The sequence below is a fragment of the Papaver somniferum genome, unplaced genomic scaffold (genome assembly GCF_003573695.1).
Source record: "Papaver somniferum cultivar HN1 unplaced genomic scaffold, ASM357369v1 unplaced-scaffold_132, whole genome shotgun sequence".
NCBI lineage: Eukaryota > Viridiplantae > Streptophyta > Magnoliopsida > Ranunculales > Papaveraceae > Papaver > Papaver somniferum.
This window is the reverse complement of record NW_020622381.1, coordinates 7,900,380-7,920,709: the sequence shown is the minus strand read 5'-3', so window position 1 is coordinate 7,920,709 and position 20,330 is coordinate 7,900,380. Positions and strand designations below refer to the sequence as shown.

The 20,330-nt window shown below is 35.6% G+C and overlaps 2 protein-coding genes across 3 annotated transcripts; one reads left to right on the top strand and one right to left on the bottom strand.

Moving 5' to 3' along the window:
* Positions 1–12,246: 12,246 nt before the first annotated feature.
* Positions 12,247–15,357, top strand: LOC113332984 (probable glucan endo-1,3-beta-glucosidase A6). Its single transcript, XM_026579468.1, has 4 exons — positions 12,247–12,674; positions 12,894–14,378; positions 14,534–14,732; positions 14,844–15,357. Exons 1-4 carry the CDS (start codon positions 12,581–12,583, stop codon positions 15,022–15,024), a joined length of 1,959 nt encoding a protein of 652 aa, XP_026435253.1. The 5' UTR covers positions 12,247–12,580; the 3' UTR covers positions 15,025–15,357.
* Positions 15,358–15,743: 386 nt separating this feature from the next.
* On the bottom strand, positions 15,744–19,552 carry LOC113332985 (nuclear envelope-associated protein 2-like). 2 transcript variants are annotated; one of them, XM_026579469.1, is made up of 6 exons: positions 19,242–19,552; positions 18,592–18,895; positions 18,391–18,498; positions 16,544–17,005; positions 16,333–16,434; positions 15,744–16,228 (listed from the first exon to the last, which is right to left on the bottom strand). In XM_026579469.1, the coding sequence occupies exons 2-6, from the start codon at positions 18,772–18,774 to the stop codon at positions 16,061–16,063; spliced, it is 1,023 nt and encodes a 340-aa protein (XP_026435254.1). In that variant the 5' UTR covers positions 18,775–18,895; positions 19,242–19,552; the 3' UTR covers positions 15,744–16,060. The 2 variants fall into 2 exon arrangements, with proteins under 2 accessions (XP_026435254.1, XP_026435255.1); XM_026579470.1 differs by lacking the exons at positions 18,391–18,498; positions 18,592–18,895; positions 19,242–19,552 and adding an exon at positions 17,245–17,479.
* Between the last annotated feature and the right edge of the window lie 778 nt (positions 19,553–20,330).

Sequence of the window (20,330 nt, the reverse complement as noted above, 5' to 3'; positions counted from 1 at the left end):
GTTAAGCTGGATGCAAAATATTTGCACAATACCGCATCATGATTTTCCCATTGTAACATGCACCTCACATAGGCTTTAATGTGCTGAATTGCATAAGTTGTTCCATCAAAAATGCTGGTTAATGCGGGAAAATTTCATTTCGGTGGTATTCCTCCTAATTTTACTTCCCTTGTAAATGGAGTTTTCGCAGCTTCTTCTATTGCTTCATCAAATTATCTTCTACCTACTTCTCCTCTGTTATTTAGCATTCCTCTCATTTCTTCTAATTCTTTCAAGATTTGTTTATTTACACCTGAATCTTGATCCATTGGTCTCTTTAATTTTGCTTCTCTTCTTCTGCGTTCACGTCTATCTTCTCTTGCGAAATTTTGCATCTCTTCTTCATTATCCTCATCTCGTCTTCTTCTGCGATTCTCTTCCTCATCTCTATCTTGAATTCACAAATGATGATGTCTTTCATTTTCCCCTCCATAATTTTGTTCATTTCCTATCAATTCAATTTGCTGTCTTTCAGCCATTCTTTTTACTCTATCATACTCCTCATTGAGATTATCGTTATTCCGGTTTTGTGTACGCCTTCTTTCTCCATTGTCATGATTGTTCTGGCGAATTGTCTCCTGAAGCTCTTGTTCTTCCATTTCCGCTCTCAATCTTTCACGTTCGCAGATTAAACGTGTTTTTTCAGCGTTATGTCTTTCAATTTCTTCTTCAATTGTTTGCTGATTTCTTTGAGTTTCTCTCACATGTAAAATTCTTCTTCCTTCATCTTGATTTCCTTCGCCCTCTTGGTTATTTTGTCTCTGATTTTTCCCATTCTCTTGATTTCCTCCAATTTGCCCATCATCAAAAGTTTCATTTTGTGGAATGTAATGATCATCAGTGTTTTCTCTATTTTCGCGATATTCTTCATTAGGATTTGATATTTTTTATTGAATATTGTTTCCAGCATTGATTGTGGGTGAATTTCGCCTCATTTCTCTTCTAGTCGATCTTGAATATGATTTTGTAATACTTCTCGATCTTCTATTCTGTAGTCTTATATTCTCCATCCTTAATTCGTGATTTTTCCTTGTTAAATTTGCACGCTCTTCTGCTTCAGCTCTTCTTTCTTCATGTATTCTTCGTCTCAATGTTTTTAATGCTCCAATTTCCTCACCTCCATGAATTATTCCTTCATCTGCTTCTTGATTTCTCTCTTCCTGTCTATAATTTCTGTTTTGTTGATTTTCTTCTATTTCCTCTGCTGAATTTGATCGCCAAGTGTGTATGCTCACCCTGTCATAATCTGTATTCCTCTCTTGAACTAGTGTTTGTTGAATTGGCGGTTGAATTTGATTTTCTCTATTATTTCTCATTCTAGTAGATTCTCCCATTTCACTTCTTTCTCTTCTGGCAATTCTTTTGCTTCTTCTAATAGTAGTCGGTTGTTCGGATGTATTTCTTCCTCTAGCCATTTCTTCAATGCTAACAGTATTGCAAGAAATTATGAAAAATTCTTAATCAATCACTTTAAATTTTCACAAATCTCAATATCAATCTTTAGCTTTTTCTACAATAATCTTCAATTCCTCCCTGTTCCTAGCGCCATTATGTAGTTGCAGGAAATCCTACACTACACCCCTCATATGATTTCATTGTTGATCAACTCATTTTTAGGTTTACACTTTTAATTTTATTGATAAATCTTTGAATGTTCTTACAAGAAAGATAAAGAAGTCAAGAATGATCTCTTCTCTCAACTTTCTCTCTCCTATTTACTTGTTTCTTACTCAAAAAGATCTCTCTCTCTTCTCTACAAGTCGAACGACTATTTATAAGAAAATACATAGTGGATGACAGCTAATTTGTCCTTTATTTTCGGATGTGATCTGCGATATTCTCGCAACCTTACAATTGTTAATTTCGCAAACTCTATAATCTTCGCAGGACTATCACATCTTTCTCGTGATCTTAGATGACGTCATTTATTCTATCATTTCTGAAACTTTTCTGCGACGTTGTTATGCTGTGTCATTGATAATTTCGCTGAAATATTATCATTGCGAGATTCTGATCCTACAATTAGAATGAAGGGTTTCATGTTTAACACTATGGAGGATTTGAGAATCATGAATTATTTCAAGGTCAAACATAGAGTCTGCAAGAATTCTATGCCTGTTGAGATTAGTTCCAAAACATGGTGAAATTATGATATGTTGCGATGGTACTGCACGTGGAAATCCAGGCCAGTATGGTGCAGGCGTAAGTTTCAGAGATGCTAGCTCAAATGTGCTAGGTTCTTTATTGTTGGCCTTGGATGGAAAACAAATTATTATGCCTAAGTTAGTGCTATTATTTATTGCCTGATAATTGCCAAAAGATGGAATGTGAAGAAAATTTGTGTCATGTATGATTCTATGAGTTGCATACAAGCTTTGTAACAAGGTGAGTTGTTGTGGGAGTTGACTCAGAAGTGGAAGATGACGTGTGGTTTTTACAGTAATATACGCTATGTGCATAGTTATAGAGAAGCAAATTTTGTTGCAGATACCTTGGCCAAACAAGCTTGTTTGTTGGCTGAGAATATTTATGAGTTTTATGACGGAAGGCCAGATTTCATTCCGGCTGTGGAATGATCTGGTATAGTTTATTACAGATTCAAATAGGATTTGCTTGTTTAGATAGCCACTATGGCTAGCTGGATTGGCGTGGACTTAGCTTTGCACATATTTTTCTCTTTTAATGAATTTTTATTGACCAAGTAAAAAAAAAATCATTTGAGGTGAACAATCTTTTGGCCATGAAAGGAAATTCCATGTTTTGCATCAACAATCGGTTCCTTGAGAAATTCTCTCCTTCCAATTAGTTCCAAGATTCCTTCAAACAAACCGGTTGCTCTAACCTCAGCAAGAGAAGATTCGATAGGAAAAGGAAAATATTCAAAATAAAGTTCGAATCTTTCTTTCCCAGTGGCGGTTGAATCAAGAATTTTCTCAACTTCTTCAATACAATACTCACATGTGCAGTTACCATTTTCTTCTTCATTCTTAATAAAACGAATTATGTGAAGTTTTCTGGATAAAACTCGAAATATGTACGAGTTTATTAGAGCCAAAATCTCTTTTCTCAAGTCTTCCACATATTTCTTTTTAATGTTTTTCTTTCTGGGAGACATTGTAAACAATATCTTGAACAATTGGGAAAATTGTCAAGGAGTATAATCGAGAATATATGTGGAATTTCGAACCATCTAAATCATATTTTTATGAGTAAAATCCATGGGCTTATAAAAGGTAGTTTAGGTTCGAAATTAGAAGTTCATGAATTTCGGAAATATTACCAAAATTCGGAAGTAAGTAATAAAGGAAATATTCTTCTTTAAAGCTAGGGTTATTTTGTTTTTGGTACTCAGATTTTGTCCAACTTTTGAGTTTGGTCTAACATTTGTCCAGCTTGGTGTTTGGTACTTGAAAATAACGTTGACCCTCGTTGACCCAACTGACTTCTTTTAAGAAATTAATAAATAATTTAAAAAATTGTAAAAATGTAATTATTAGATGTGATTACTATCATACCCTTTATTCATTCCAACATTTACATTACATCCAACGACTTTAATAAGCCCATTCATCCTACGGCCGTGATATGAAGCATATATTAACCCTAAAGCTAACTCTTGCTTTTCCTTTTCTACTCTGTTCTTAATTCTTATTCCGCTTCTACTGTTAGAAACCCCAAAATTTAAGAATTCTTCATCTTCTTCAATATGAAGGTGTAATCCATGGTGATTTCGTGGAAGGTATGTTTCGAATCAACATGACAGGGAAGACACATGGGGTAAAGAAGAAACGGTGATTTTTGCTGCTGCTATTGTTGACGAGATGTAATGGTGACGGTTGATTAAGATGGAATTCGAGATTTTAAAAGAGGGGTTTTGAATCTGTTATTATGCTCTTCAATAATTTATGGAAATTTATGAGTGCAAGCTTGATTTGAGATTGATTTTATATCTTTGATAGCAACAGTGAAGCTAGGGTTTGAGTTCAATGAAGAGATGGGTTATGTTGGAGGAATTCCGGGAGTGATAAAGCTTCTTCTGATGGAATCAAGAGTGAAAGATGGAGTTACAGTGCTTTAATTTGAGGCATAGTGAAGCAGAATGGTGAGAGATGTTGCCGTCAATGATTGGGTTGTTCCAAAGCTTAGATAATAAGGAAGAAATGGTCTTGATGGGTGTTTGTTGTAGCCGCGAGTATGAGATGGAAATGGAGATGGGTTTGAGGTTATGGTGGTTGTTGTTAAAGATCAGTTGAATTGTTAGTTAGACTTGAAGGTGCAGCTGTTGAGTTGGTGGCGCAATTGCTTGACATAGGAGACGGTGGTGGTGGAGGTGATGGGATGTCGAGAGGTGGAGGAAACACTCTGTGAAGAACAGTCATAGAGAAGAAAATATCAAAATTTTCAGTTGTTGTCAAACTTTTACCCCCTTTCGGTTTGAACTCAAGGTTATACTAGTAAATTCACTCAATTACTAGATTTTATATTAACTTTTGAAAAATGCAAAATAAAAGTTACGAGTCAACGTGGGTCAACGTTATTTTCAAGTACCAAACACCAGGCTGGATAAATGTTAGACCAAACTCAAAAGTTGGACAAAACTTGAGTACCAAAAACAAAATAACCCTTAAAGCTACCATAATAACCGACACTTATTAACTATACAGAAGCCTGTTATACCTCTGAGTATCATGAGTTTCTTCGAGAGTTAGAAAAACATGAGCAGGTATAAGAAGATAAGTGTTTAGAAGATAAGTTATGGTTGACTGATTTCCTTTTTCTTGCCTTGTGATGAGATATGCCAACCAAAAAGCATCTTCAAGTCATGTTTAAGTCTATTGTCTAGACACTTGTAAACATAGTTATCTAAGATCAACAACTGATTGTCTTTCTCAAGATCTATTTTAGATATCATTTTTGTGGTTTGAATGCCAGACTTAGAAATCCATTTGGAGAAGGGTTTAGGATGATAATATTGTTGAAGATCCTGTGAAATCTCCTTTCTCCAATATGGAACATCAGATCTTGTTTATGCATTGGAAAAGTCATCTCTCTTTCTATTATCAGTTCTTCTATGAGATGACCTTGTCGAGCGATAGGCAAAACTTGAACTATTATTATGATAATTCTTTTGCCTAAACTTTGGACACTCGTTATTTGTGTTCTTTACGGGGCCGAACTTAGCCAATTTATTTGATACAAAGGAGAGTGCATCTTGCATCTTACGAATTTTATTCCCTTTTGCAAGTGCCCTTTATTACCACAAAAATAACAACACTTAGTAACATAAGATACGTGGATTTTAATGTTACCTTTTTGTGGATCTACTTGCGATGGAGATATGTTCTTCCCGCTTTTCATAGACATTGCTTGCTTTTCACTAGCTAAGATGCTTTCATCCAGACTTGTACACGAAGAGTTCGGTTGAACTTGATCTGCAGGCTTGACAATATCAACTTATCTACAAGGATTATGAGCATCTTCGTTATCGATGGAGGCCTCTGGTTGAGAAGAACCCATAGCTTTGACAAATTTTACTTCTTTGATAATATTTGAAGCATTTATTCCCTTATGGCCCGATCCTCGTGTACCACGATGATTTTTACTTGCTTATAGCATTGAGATTAAATTGTTTGAGCTATTATTGAGCCTTTTAAAGTTCAAATTTTCTTCTTCCAACGTGTTGAGTTTATCAAGAGTACTTGCAAGATCAGCCTCAAGATTAAATGTACTAGAGTGAATTTCTTATAGGTTAGACTAGAAAGTCCAGGAATGTTGAGACATACAAGTATTACTCTGAATAACTGAAGATCGTGAAGATATATCGACTACAATGAACACATCATCCTTACACTTGAGGTATAGTGACACTGACTTGACTTTTTTCCATTCCTATCGTTGCTTTCAAGTCATTTAAGATTGAAAACATAACATGTGAGGTTATATTTAATACTCTAGGGGTGGACTTGGTCATTTTAGTATGATCAAAGTGTCAAGGATGAATATTTTATTACGACGTATAACATTTATCTTTTAAACTTCGTAAATGTGACATCAACATAATCTATGCGACTCGTTACTTAATTTTGTATTGGATATATGTGTGATTTCATCATAGGAAAACTATTTTTAAGGAAGTACATATCGAACCTTGTTTCGTAATCGAAAGGAAATCAATAGGTTTTTTGGTCTAGTTTTCATTTAAGATCTATTGGATGACCAATTCGAACCTAGGTAATAACTTTGGCAGAACCGATCTTAATGTTAAGAGCTATGGTAGAACCGATCTTTACCTAATTAGGGATATGCGATAAAACAGATCTTGACTTATGTTGAGAGTCTTGGTAGAACCGATCCTTACCTATTTTGGGATGTTTGGTAGAACCGATCCTAGATATTGTTGGGAGTCATGGTAGAACCAATCTGTTAGAGCATGGCTCGGAGAACCCACCAAGCGTTGGTATGTCAAGTTTGGTTGTCATATTTTAGTGAATCAAAACTCATGTTAAGAGTCGCTTGATTATGTACTAGAGTTAAACTTCGTATAGGTCAGCTTGAAAGTATTAGGATATGAGACATTACAAGTATTACGAAGACTTGGAGATGTGAAGAAGCAAGGAGCTACAACGACAACAATCATCCTTCCACTTGAGGTTAGTGATATTTGACTTGAACTGTTTCATTCCCTAACGTATCTTTCATTGAAAACATAACTGCAAAGCATATTTGAACTCTAGATAGACATAGTATTAAGGAATACAATACGAGGTTTATTTCTTAACCATTAAACTTTGTAGATAAGACATCTCCATAATCATTTGAATGCTATTGTGAATATGTATGGGTATGAGGTGAGGATTTCATCCTAGGGAACAATGTTTACATGTGTTCTAAGGAAGTAAGTTCATAAACTTGTTTTGTGAACCGAAAAGGAAATTTCCAGGTGTTATTGGTTTTGTTATTCATTGCATATCTTATGAACAACCAATATGTGTGATAAAGTAGAGCCGCTCACAATTTGTTGTGTTTTTGGTAAAACTATTCACAAAGGCCTGACTTTTGTATTGGTATAACTTTTATTAGTAAAACCAATCTTAAGTAATCACCTTGGTATGATCAAATTATGTCTGCCTTGGGGAAAGGGATCCTTGTAAGGAAAAGGGAACCGATCCTTGTAAGGGGTGCGGTACATCAAGGGGAACCGATCATTGTATGGGGTGCAGCAAGGTTTACAACAGAAAGGGGAACCGATCCTGTGAACAGGTGCAACACATATAAGTTATATACCATATATATATGTGGGGAACCGATCCTAGTACCTAGTCAACCGAATCTTTTGGGAAGCTAGTGTGACTATGCGCAGTACTCACATGGAGGTAGAACCGAAACTTATTTTGGTAGAACCGTAAACCCATGATTGTGATTGAATGTTGGCTTGATCAATTACGTAGTTCTTGAAAGTCATATGAACCAATTCTAAACTTGTTTGGAAGTGTGGCAAATCGGTTTTAAGGTTGTAAGTGTGGAAGAGAACTTACAAAGTAAAGATGTCGACAAACTTTGAACACGTACTGAGAATGTTTATTTCTATAATTGTTCAAAGATATTCCTTAACGGATAAGGGAAGAGAATCCCAGGATCGAAACACAAATAAGTTAAGAATCTTTTAATTAAGGTTATTAATTTCATTTTTATGGAAATTACAGAATTAGTAATGTGCATTTACTAATTATATTTTCCAAGAGATTTCGATTGTTATTTTTGGACAGTCAATTTCCAGGAATTATGAAAACCGAATCTGTGCATTTATGAATATCTTGAGAATATTTTCGGTTTTGGAAATTACTTGGTGTCCAAACTTTCTTGTCTATAAATACACGAAGTTGCCTTTCTAGCAAACTAATCCTTCGTAACAACATACTTCCTCTTTTGTCTTTGTTACTGGTGTAGCCGCCTATCGGAGAGGAGAGTAATCTAATTAGGTGAAATCTCTTACGGCCGCTCGTTTTAAAGTCTTCTTTGGGATTGAGAAGCTCTAGCGCGACCCGTTGGTGGGAAACTAGATAATTGCGGTTTATCTTTGTTTTCGATTGATTTGATTGACTAACGGTGGTTAAAATCTGATTGCACCTAGTTTGTTTATTCTTGAGAATCTTCTCTTCTGATATAAGATTCACTCAAACTAGTTCAGAGTTTCGACAGGGATCTTTAGACTGTTGTTAGTTCTAAAGATGATCTTGTGATAATCCATTGTTAATAGACTCCGTTCTGTGCGTGATTGATCACAAGAGATTCAAGTGATTGTGTGCAGGTTTTTATTGAAGATTTAAGAAGATTTGAAGATAAAGAAGATATTGAAGATCTGACTTGGGTTTTATAATCTTTGGTGTGCACAATACTTGTTTCGGTAAAAGAGGATCCAATTAATAATCGGTTTATCCTTGTGGTAGATTGGATTGATTAATTGAGTAGATCGGCATCAATACGTTTCCTTGTGATTAAAGGTATTGATTGGCTTAATCTTAAACGATTACCTTAGGGTGATTGAACATAAGATAGATCTAGACCCGACGAAGGAGTTTATGTTAAGATAAACGGAAGAGCCTTTGTCCGACTCATATCACTTGGTTGAATAGAGTTGATACCAAACAGATTTATTGTTCCTTTACTGTTTGGAATACGAACCAAAGGGATTGTTCCAAGTACGTGACTTATTCATAGGTCAGAGGCGTGGGAATACAGACGGAACTAAGTGAACTATAGAGTTAGTTACTTGGTCTCAACTATACGAAGTTAGGTGTAATTTTGTGTAGCGGCTTAATCATGAGAATATTCAATTCTGGACTAGGTCCCGAGGTTTTTCTGCATTTGCGGTTTCCTCGTTAACAAAATCTTGATGTGTCATTTACTTTTATTTTCCGCATTATAATTGTTTTATTATAATTAAAGTAAATTACACAAACGTTAATTTCTATTTACTTTATAAGCAATCCTATTGTGTTTGGTTAAGTCCGAACCTTTGTATCAAGTAAACATACTTCGTTGTTGTATTGTCTCGATCTCGGATCCATAGACGATCACACGAAGTGTGAACCGATTAGTTCTATCTTCTCGACTCAGTCCATGGACAATCACTTTCGGAGAAATGACTTATAGGTAGGAAAAGTTTTAGCTTGAGGTATATTTGGATACCCTCGCCTTTTCACAATCCTTACCTATATTGGTATACTTGGAAGAACCAATCCTAGCTATTGTTAGGAGTCATGGAAGAGCTGATCCCTACCTATATTTGGAGACTTGGTAGAATCGATCTTAACTTATGTTATGAGTCATGGTAGAACCAGTCCTAAGAGCAAATCGATCCTTCATATTCACATATTACTTTACGGTTTTGTGTGAGTTTGGAATTAGGGTTTGCTAAATATGAAAGTTCTAGATGTCGACATAATTTGGATATGAATACAAATCTTATTTTTTTATTGTCCAAAGATATTTCTTGATAGTCAAGGTGATCCCATTCTGAAATATTGAGAATCTTTTAATTAAGATTTTCGATTATATGATTTTGATTTTCCAGCAAATCAAAACATATCTCTTACAAAGTTATATTAGTTAAGTGTTAAACTAATATTAAATATTTTCTAATAAGAGATTTCAGAATTACAGGTTGGAATTGCATATCTTGAGAAAATTTTCGGTTTTGGAATTTCCTTGTTGTCCAAACAACCTTGATCTATAAATAGTTGAGTTTGCATTTCTTGCAAACTATCCTAAGACCAGGCAAATTTCATTCTTGTTGTTTCTGGTGGAGCCGTCTATCCGGAGAGGAAAGTACCCTAATTAGGCGAAATCTTCTACGGCTGCTCGTTTAAAGACTTACGTGGGATCAAGAAGCTCTACGAGTACCGTTGGTGGGAAACTAGATAATTGCATTGTTATTTTAGTTTTCGATTATTGATTTGATTGACTAATGGTTATTGAAATTTTGATTGCACCTAGTTTGATTATTCTTGAGAGCCTTCTCTCCTGACATAAGGGTCACTCAAATTAGATCAAAGTATTGACGAGATCTTTGGAACTATTTTTAGATATAAAGATAACTTGTGATCATCCATTCATAACAGACTCCGTTCTGTGTGTGATCGATCATAAGTGGATTCAAGTTTGTGGTGTGCAAGTACATAAGAAGACAGTTGAAGATTTGAAGACAGAAAGATTTTTCTTAATGGTTTTCTTATCTCGTGATTTGTGCACACATCTTGATTGGATGGGATCCGACTTAGATTAGATTTATTTGATCATATAGTCGTTTAGATCGGCAACTATCATTTAGTGGTATTATTCTATATTTGAATCTGATAGTTGTGAATTCGAATCTAAGTTACTGATTTGGATTGATCTTACCCAACAAAGGAGTTTACTAGTTTAAATAAAAGAGCCTTTGGAAAACTCAACAAATATTTTTCTAAAAGATTATTGGAGTAGTTACCAAACATCTTAGTTCCTTTACTGTTTGGAAGACGATCAAAAGGAGTTGAGTGCCTAAGAATTTACATCGTAAAGCAAATCAAGATAGTGATTTCTGTCTTGGGATTCACGTGCGTGACCAAACGGTCGTATGCGCAGGGATACTGAGGGAGCTAAGTAACTAGGGTTAGATTACTTGGTCTAACCATACGAAGTTGGCTTTGTACTTTGTGTACTGGCTTAATTCTTACAGTATTCAAAACTGGATCAGATCCCGGGGTTTTCTGCATTTGCAGTTTCCTCGTTAACAAAATCTTGCTGTGACATTTACTTTCATTTTCGTAATTATAATTATTTTATTATAATTAAAAGTAAATACTCTTGTACGTTGATCATAATCACTTGATATTGATCTTATAGTAAATCGATTTTGAACCGTAACTATTATCAAGTGAATACCTAGTTGTTCTATTGTCTCGACTTTGTCCATAAACGATCACCCTCGTTATTCCATCTATTTTCACACTATGCTACCGTTCACTAAGAGTAACGTTTTTTGTAATTGCGGTTAATGTTGTTGTAAATTGTTTGTTTTTCAATTTGCGAGTGCAAACATTCGCTTACTCACGCATGTATATCTTGCACATCTTGTTCGTATTTTAATGAGCTAATCCCAAGAAAGTTCATGAAAGTTAAAGGCATAACATTTGCCCTCTAAAATTAAGATATTCAAAGTATGTTCACAAGTCTAAAAGTTGTCATCACAAAGACAAAATGCAAAGGCTGTAAAGTCGATTGAAATTTGAAAACCATATCTAAGATAACTACTAGCGTTTCTTTTTTCTCAATGAGAGACATGTTCAAGCTGATTGCCGAAAAGTTCTTACACCCCCTTAAAACCTGATCACATGGATGACCATCTTTCTATTTCTCTTGGCTGGAAAATCTAGTCAGACAAAGATGCTTTTGATACATTTTTGGGCTTTTGGAATTCTAGATATTGTGATACCAATGACAAGTCCTATAGAGGAATCCTTTATTAGACTAGTATATCCATAACATGCAAAAACCATTATACCCACTGCCTTAATTCAGGCTTTTTAGCGACTCTACGTAGTGATAGATGCAAGTAGTCAGACGTTAAACCTACTTGCAACTTAACATTTAGGACTGCTTTTGACCACCAAAACAAAGACAAACTACAAATCTAGTTTATGGGTGTACAGGCAGGGCAAATGCAACCTACGATTAGCATCCGGAAACACAATCTGGGGTTCACATCCCTTAGTTTAAGGGTGAAGAGGGGAATGACTCTAGAACAACGTGTCACAATCTTAACTGTGAAGAGGGAAACTACTCTATCATTGAGATTGGTAGTGGGGTGAAGATAGGAATGATCAAAAGTTGTCCCACATCCGGCCCATTTTATTTGTCTCCTTTGCAAAATCTAAACCTAAGCACCTGGTTTTGTAAGGATCAAACCCACACTGAATGCTGGAAAAATGCTTATTTAACCTATTGGTTTGAGCAAATATACTTGGGAAGAATGTCTAGTGTACATTTGTAACTGTGCCCATGTGTGCCTGTGCCTGCTCACTGTAACTGTACATGACACCCACTGTTTGACTGTTTCCTTTGCTTCTTTGTCCATCCAAGTCCAAAGACTCCAAACTGTTACTAAATGCTACTTTATATCTTCATCTAAACATTTGTAAAGATAAAAGAAAAGAGTATCAAGTATCAACTCATCAACTGGAAGAGAAAAGCAATGTTGTTTGATTCTTTGTACTTATGCCTCTTTAATGAGGAAAGTAAGAACATAAACAAAATCAATCCTTACCCTTCATCTCAAAGTAAATAACTTTTATTTGTTATCCCAACAAAACCACCTTTTTTTCCTACACACACTTACTTTTTTCAGTGATGCTTTTTTTTCTCTTCTTCACCTCCCTATCTGTCTGAAACCACTGTTTGCTTTATGGAATGATTTTTAAACTATTTTTGCCAGAGAAATCACATAAAAATTCCAGTTAGAGTTTCTTCTAACCCTCAAATAACAAAAAAAATCTCATTTTTTATGGCAATGGGGTGCATTAAGCTCAGGTTATCCTATTACTGCTGCTGCTACTTCTTCTTGTTCTTCATCTCTTGTTGCATAGTATCTTCTTCTGGTAAGTAGAGCTTGAAATCTTTTCTTTTACACTTTCACATGATTCATTAAGTGAAATGCAACAAAACCCATGTTTTTATTTTGGTTTATGTTTCTTTCTTTTTTTTTCACTTTTGTAGTCCTAAGAATATTTTGTGAATCTTAAGTATGTATTTTCAATTTTGCCTTCTTTTTTGAGAAGCTAGCTTTGGATCTTGATAAAGGTATCAAATATTTTCAGGAACACTTGTGGGTTTCTCCATTGATGCAAGGAGGAACAGTAAATCTGCATTACCTACTGCAACAACATTATCTTTCCTTAAACAAAACAAGGTGTCTCCATCTCAGATTAGGGTGTTTGTTGCAGAACCTAAGAATTTGAATGCATTAGTAAACACTAGGATACCAATTGATCTTTACATCCACCTTAGTGAGTTTGAGAATCAAGCAATATCCAAAGATTTAGCTATTTCATGGCTAAACACCCACTTACACCCAAACTTGGACATCACTAGTATCATAGTGAGTACTAGTAGTACCAACTTGGTAGAAGAGAAACAATTGTCTTTGCTCATACCCACTTTGAATTCAATGAATTCGGCATTGAAATGTTTGAAACTTGAAAAGAAAGTGAAGGTATCTGTAGTGTTCCAACTTTCGGTTTTGGAGAAACTACACAAACAGTATAAAAGAGAGTTGGGTAAGGTCTTGAGATTGATTCAGAAACATAGATCATTTGCTATGGTGGAAACTGTTGTTGGTGGAGAACTCAGTATGGGAGATCAGTTCATTGGATTGGTAACCAAATCAGCTCTTCGTGCAGCTAATGTTATTCATGGCTTAGATGTTTCTATGGTTTTGAACATTAAGAGCTCAGTTATTCCAAGTGATATAGAAGTGGCTGCATTCTCTGAGAAGGTGATGGAATCTTTAGGAAGTCATTCTCATATCAAAGATAAAGTTTCGGGACTTTTTGCCGAAATTCATCCCATTGAAGAGTCTAAGCAAAATGAACTAAATAGAGAAGAGGAACAGATATTTCATTCTTCCCATAGAGAACTCCTTTTACATGAAGACATCGCAGACATCACTCCTTTTACACCTATTACCTTCCCCACTGTGAACCCAACTACACCAACAATTGTTACTGTGCCTTCTACAAATCCTGTTACCGTAATGCCGACCAATCCTACTGCAATCCCAGTTCCAGTCCCATCAACAAATCCATTGCCCACTATGACTCCAATAAATCCAGTCACCACACCCATTACTGTACCCGCTACGAATCCATTGGTTCCGGGGATTACAACACCTGGCACAGTTCCAGTCACACCACCTATGGACAACCCTATAACTAATCCATTTCCACCTCCAGTCAATGTTCCAATAACAAATCCAGTTACAACTCCTGTGACAACAAATCCAGTGACATCTCCTGTGACAACAACTCCAGTGACAAATAATCCACCTACAAATCCTATTTCAGGACAGAGTTGGTGTGTAGCAAAGACTGGAGCTCCAGTGAGTATACTTCAAGCTGCACTTGATTATGCATGTGGGATTAATCCCACAGCTTGCTCAGCAATCCAATCCTCCGGAAACTGCTATAACCCAAATACACTTCAGAATCATGCTTCATATGCGTTTAACAGCTACTATCAGAAGAATCCAGTACCTACTAGCTGTGATTTTGGAGGTGCTGCTATGCTTGTTAATGCCAACCCAAGTAAGATATTAAAAGCTTATACAGATTCATTCATCCTGTTTTTAGCTACTTTAACAAATTTCTTTGCTGAAAACTTGTCAGCTGTGAATCTTTATTTTCTGATTGGCTTCATCACAGCTAATGGAAGTTACATATCCTCTTGAATTTCTTCTTAGGTACCGGATCTTGTGTATTTCCAGCATCTGCATCCTCATTACCATCATCAACACCAACACCAATACCAGTATCGACGCCTTCACCAATACCAATATCAACACCAACACCGACACAAGTACCAGTGCCAGTACCTATGCCAGCATCGACATCACCCCCATCAACATTTACACCAGATGGAGAGGTAGGAGGAGGAGCAAGGTAAGAGAGTTGGTCATGGATTTACACAAATCCTGATTTATCAACCATGACTATCTTAGTTTAGGGGTTGTTTAGTAATGAACTTCATTATCTGACATTTTTTATTTGCAGTTATGATACACCTCCAACGGCATTAAATTCAAGTTACCCTACCTCACCTATGACAAACATGTTTGGATCTCAACCCCCTCCAGGAGATAACACGTTGGCGCCTTCGGTAGCATCTGGGTTGCAACCGCTACTTGCTCTGATTATACTAGCGATATCCTTCACCATTGACAAACTTTTGTAAGCCTCGTAGACTATTACTCTTTTGAAGGAGCGGCCAGAGTAGATGAGATTTTCAGATTGTTCTCTTTGAAGCTAGCTTAGGGGCAGCAGTAAGGCATTGGGTACATTACAGATACAGTGCCATATCCTTCGCCTCACTGAGGTAGACTACAGGGTAGATGATGCTTATTTAATATCTCTATGAAATAGATAGACGTATCGCTGTATTTTAACTGATCGTGTATATAACTTGCACTATATCCATATAAGTTTTGAACTAAATGCAGATAGGATGGTCTCACTATTTTCAGTCTAACCAATCAGGTCCTGAATAAATTCAATCATTTATTCCCAAGTTGTGGTTTCATCAAATGGGTTGCTCAGTCTGGTCAGCGGCCAATTTAGTGAACCTTGCAAAATGCAAGGTGACCCTCCAATAGTCATGCTTGTGGGGTTGGCTTTAGTGTGGACTCTTATGGGAAGGAATGATGATACACTCAAGATCATGTTGTGATAAATCAAAGGTTGCAATGGTCCTTTCGATTGTTTTTCTGGCAGCAAGCAAGTGATATTTTCTTGAAGGAAGTTGGTTTTCATTTGCCTTGATCAGGCATAAAAACAACCTGCTCAAGAATACTTACCGACTAGCATTCCCTACGAAACAGTGCATGTCATTTGAACTTGTAAGTTGTAACTATACAAGCAAGTGATGAAAGCGTTTTACGAACAAGAAATGAAACAAAAATTCTTCTTAAAATCTGGAGGTACCCATTACCAACGACTTAAATATATTTCGTCTGCGGTAGTGCTAAAAACTAAAATCTAAATTTCCCGGAAACAGGTTCTAGAGCTGATGTTGGTTACACAACCAGAGATAGATCCTACTAACTTGGTAAAAAAAAAAGATCGATCCTAATGGCTACTACGTACTACTGCCCTTTTTTTACACAATCAACTGAGGCTCTACCTCTACACTAAACTTCTTAATCCTACACTTAAAGATAAAAGTTGGGGTCCCTAATTTCCTTTACATATATGACGCTAACTTGATGAAGCTTTCACCGTTTTGAAAACACTACCAGGATCAACATCGACATTGAAGCAACAAATTTGAAACCGGAGCTGTCCCAGAAATTCTGTTTGTCACCACCTCCAAATAATCCTTGTTGCTTTGTAGCCAACTGATCTCTGAGTTCCTTCAAAATCTTGTCCCTTTTCTCTCCAGTCTGCCAAAACATAACAATATAGAGTTAAAAAGATACTAGGAACATAGAATTTTATATTCTTTCAACACTGTTACAATAAAATTCACAGAAGTAGGATTCAATACCCTCTGCAGCTTCCGAGTCTGTGCTCGAGCTTCCTGAAGACAGAATTCCAACTTCAATACCCTCTTTTTCAGATCTTGATCAGCTCTCCGATGTTTCTCCAACTGTATCATAGACCATATATTTCATAACTAAGCATGGATGGAAGCTTTAGAGTGAAGTATAAACTCAGATAGAATGTAAGTTTTAGATAGTGTTGAAAAGGACATTTACCTGTGCTTCCAGTTCTCTAGTTTTTAGCTTCCAATGAGCAGTCATAACCCTCATCTCATCTTTCAGCTTCACTATCTCTTCATCCTTAGCAGCTATAAGCTTATTAAGCTTCTCAATGTTCTTGGGTGACACCTCATCAAGTATTTTTCTTAGCTCGCACTCCTTGCTAGCTCCAGCTTTGGCGACTGCTTGCATAATTTCTTGCTCAATTCTCAATACTTCACTTTTAAGTTGGTTCTGCGAAACCTCCCTTGTCTGAAGGTCTTTCTGTAGATGATCCAGTTGCTCTCCCAGCCTACGGACGTGATCCTCATGGTCTTTGATTATATTGTTTTTCTCATCTAATTCTTTTAATAGATTAACACATTGAAGCTGAGCTGATTCAGCTGCAGCAGCACTGGCATCTGCTGTTGCTCGAGTATCTGAGAGCTGCATTCTTAAATCAGCCAAGTCCTTGAGGTACTGCACTGGGACAAAATGAATAATTATTAAGAAAGTTTGAACAAACAAAAAAAAGAAGAGAGAATGATTAATAAGAAAGTAGCCATGACAGATGAGCGTAAATCTACTGTAGAAGATAACATGTGAATATGATTATGATGACGAGTACCATACTAGGACACCAAGTGGGTTCTACAATCAAAATTATCAAAACTTAACAAAACAAGTCACACTGATAAAGTCTGGACAATAGGATTTACCATACACACAAGGCAGGGCAACAAGAACAAAAGGGTACGATGTGGTCCACTTCTCATGGTGTGGAATTAAATAGAACTACCAACATTTATCAGCTGTGGGTACTACTATATGATCCACATATATCTATTTTAGTAGATTAATGAATCAACAAACAGAGGACGAGTTAGCACAAGGGAGATTTCTTGTTTGGTTATTCCTGTTCTCAGATAGATTATCATTTATGTAAGAGTCAAACCATACTTATGCTAAGACTAACCATAATTTGAAAAAGACGTGTCGTATGGGATACATGAACCCATAGAGGAAATAAGTGTAGCACATGGACTAAACACAAAGTTAGTTAATCAGGTGGAACTAAGCCGATCTAGTTGTTGCGACTTAATGTGTGGCTATGTTGATTACACAAAGTTTGGTGAATATGATGGTCACAAGGGAAATAACAAACTGAATACTACAAGTTGAATAATTCACATGAGAGAATAAGACAACTAACAAAACTATAAACCTGAAACTAAAAAAGCATTATTTATACTAGTAACAAGAAACAAATTATCACTTATCACTAGTTGACATTTTTCTAACACCTCATAAATAATACTCTCTCCGTCCCTAATAAGATGACCTATTTGATTTTAAACTTTGTCCCATAAATAGATGACATATTTCACTAATCAAGGGATATTTCTAAAACTACCCTTTTAATTGATTATTTTTTGTATAAGAAATATGTATTATTTGATAGTCATGTTTATATTCGTTGCGTAGGTGTTTTAAAATGCTTTTCAATGGTATAAAGTTTATAAAAAACGTGGTATAGTTTAAGAGATAAATCGTTTCTAAATTTTACTAATTATTGCCCATAAGGATATAATTGTAAAAAATAGTTAAATCTTCACTTTCCTCCTTGCCTTAAAATTTGTGCACAACTAAGTAATCTTATTAGGGACGGAATCTTTCTATGGCTCCACCAAATATTCTAATTTCTAACAAGTATGAACAAAAAGAACATGATTCCAAAAATAAAATTTCAAATTAAACAACTTTACAATGAGATCTAGAAACCAGATGCCAAGTATGAACAAAAATAATCAACCAACGAAAGATCTAGACCAAAAAAATGAAAAAACTTTGATGTTGGTTCTGACCTGTTGAGCTGTGGATGTTGAATTCTGCAACTGCCCATTACTTTCTTCCAAGTTCTTCTGTAATTTGATAATCTCGTCCTCCAAACTCCTTGCCTTTGTCTCAGCTTTCTGCACAAGCCCTAATTTATTGTCTCAAATCCATACTTCAAAGTTTAACAAAAGGAACTTTTTTTGGATCAAGAAATGAAAATTGCACCATACCTGTCTACTTAAGGCTTCTCTAACGAAAGATCCTTCTTTCAAAGCAAGTTTATTTCTAACATCTTTAAGTTCAGATACTAATTTGGCAACATTTCTTCTGAAATCATGTTTCCTTTCACTTAAATCCTTCAACAATGGATCTAATTCTCTCACAGATTGTTCTTCTGTTGTAGTAATCGACATAGAGATTAGATGCTATTCTTCAATATAAATTCCTTCAAACTCTCTAATAAAAAATTACAATATTTTTCCTCCTCAAGCGTCTCCCTTTTTTTCCTAGCTCTTCATCTTCTTCCTTTGGATTCTGCAAGTTGTAATTACTGCCATAATTAGCTTTGAATGCTCATCTTATTTCCGTATAGAAAATGGGTTTCGCATTTATTGTTCACGAGACTTCATAAAAATTTAAAAAAAGAGTCATTTTAAAAAAATTATGTAATTCCAAAATAAATCTGACAAAAGAAACAAGTGTTTGACACATGAAAGTTACAGGTAAAGAAAGTTCTCAGTCAGAGTATTTGAGCCAAGAATCGTTGGTTGGTGTTTATAATCACGAGAAATGTTTGATTCTAACTCAATACAAATGAAAAGGATTTATTATTTTATTTTCTACCAATATTCAAAAAAAAGAAATATCACAAGATTCATACCAGTGGTTTCTCTTCTGCAGTTGGTACACAGAAAATGAATCAATGGAGGAAAACCCAGAAAGAAAAATGTCTACTTGGAGTATATTAACCTTCTTCTTCAACAGTAACAATAACAGAGCACTTCATTCAAATGAAGCTCTTAAACAAACAAACTCAAGATGAAATCTGAGCCAACCCTACTAAAATGAAAGCTTCTTTTAGATCATACCATAAACAAAGAAGAAAGAGATTTTCTTCAGGATCATTTGAAACTTAGGGTTTTGAAAAGTGTTGCAGAGAATATTTTTTTTTTTTTTTTTTTTTAGTGATTTTGAAGTAATGGTGGTGAATGGTGATATTAAAACAGAGAGAGAAGGTTTGGAGTTAAGACAGTTGGTTTGGGTGCTCCGAACCTAAGGTTCGCATCATTTTGACATCAAGCGCGGCAATTCAAAATTTTGGGTTAATTGCTAACAGCCGTTGATGGATGTAGAATGTTATGGGATAAGCGTCCGGAAGACCATCAGACCTCCACCTCCTCAAGGTTTGAAATTTGAAAGTGACCACACTCTGTTCATGACTTGTAGAATGGCTAATTTGACCTTTCCAGCAGTACAAGGAAAATTGAATGAAATTAGTACCCATTTTATCATGGGATGATTGTTTTGCTGGTACAACTGGGTACTAAGGCGGAAGATCTCATTTTATCATCCCGGCGACCAGTTTAGTCAATATCGGATTTCGGTGAGTGTCGGTCGTAACCCAAAAACTATACTTCGGTGAATATCGGTGAAATATCAGCAATATCGGCATCTGGGATAAATAATGAAACCGATATTATCAGCGACATCTCAGTCGAGATTAACTACATTACCGGCAGCTAGTGTATATATTCCAGTTAATTATGTCTTATCTTAGTTACTAAGAAATCTAGCTTTACCATACTTCGTCGTATAAGGTATTGGTCTCGATATCGTATATTATCGATCCTCTCAGATACTGATATAATATGGTAGTATCGGTGATACCGACCGATACTAACTAAAACTGATTTAACCGAAAAAAATCTTATATTTAATTTAGGAATTTATGTCTCGATTATATATTTAT

Excerpts from the sequence above, each read along its gene's own strand:
- LOC113332984 (XM_026579468.1), top strand. The coding sequence starts at position 12,581 with ATGGCAATGGGGTGCATTAAGCTCAGGTTATCCTATTACTGCTGCTGC. Across the intron at positions 14,379-14,533 it reads GCTTGTTAATGCCAACCCAA|GTACCGGATCTTGTGTATTT; the intron begins GTAAGATATTAA and ends ATTTCTTCTTAG. Across the intron at positions 14,733-14,843 it reads GAGGTAGGAGGAGGAGCAAG|TTATGATACACCTCCAACGG; the intron begins GTAAGAGAGTTG and ends TTTTATTTGCAG.
- LOC113332985 (XM_026579469.1), bottom strand. The coding sequence starts at position 18,774 with ATGTCGATTACTACAACAGAAGAACAATCTGTGAGAGAATTAGATCCA. Across the intron at positions 18,499-18,591 it reads GAGAAGCCTTAAGTAGACAG|AAAGCTGAGACAAAGGCAAG; the intron begins GTATGGTGCAAT and ends GGGCTTGTGCAG. Across the intron at positions 16,435-16,543 it reads CTAGAGAACTGGAAGCACAG|TTGGAGAAACATCGGAGAGC; the intron begins GTAAATGTCCTT and ends TCTATGATACAG.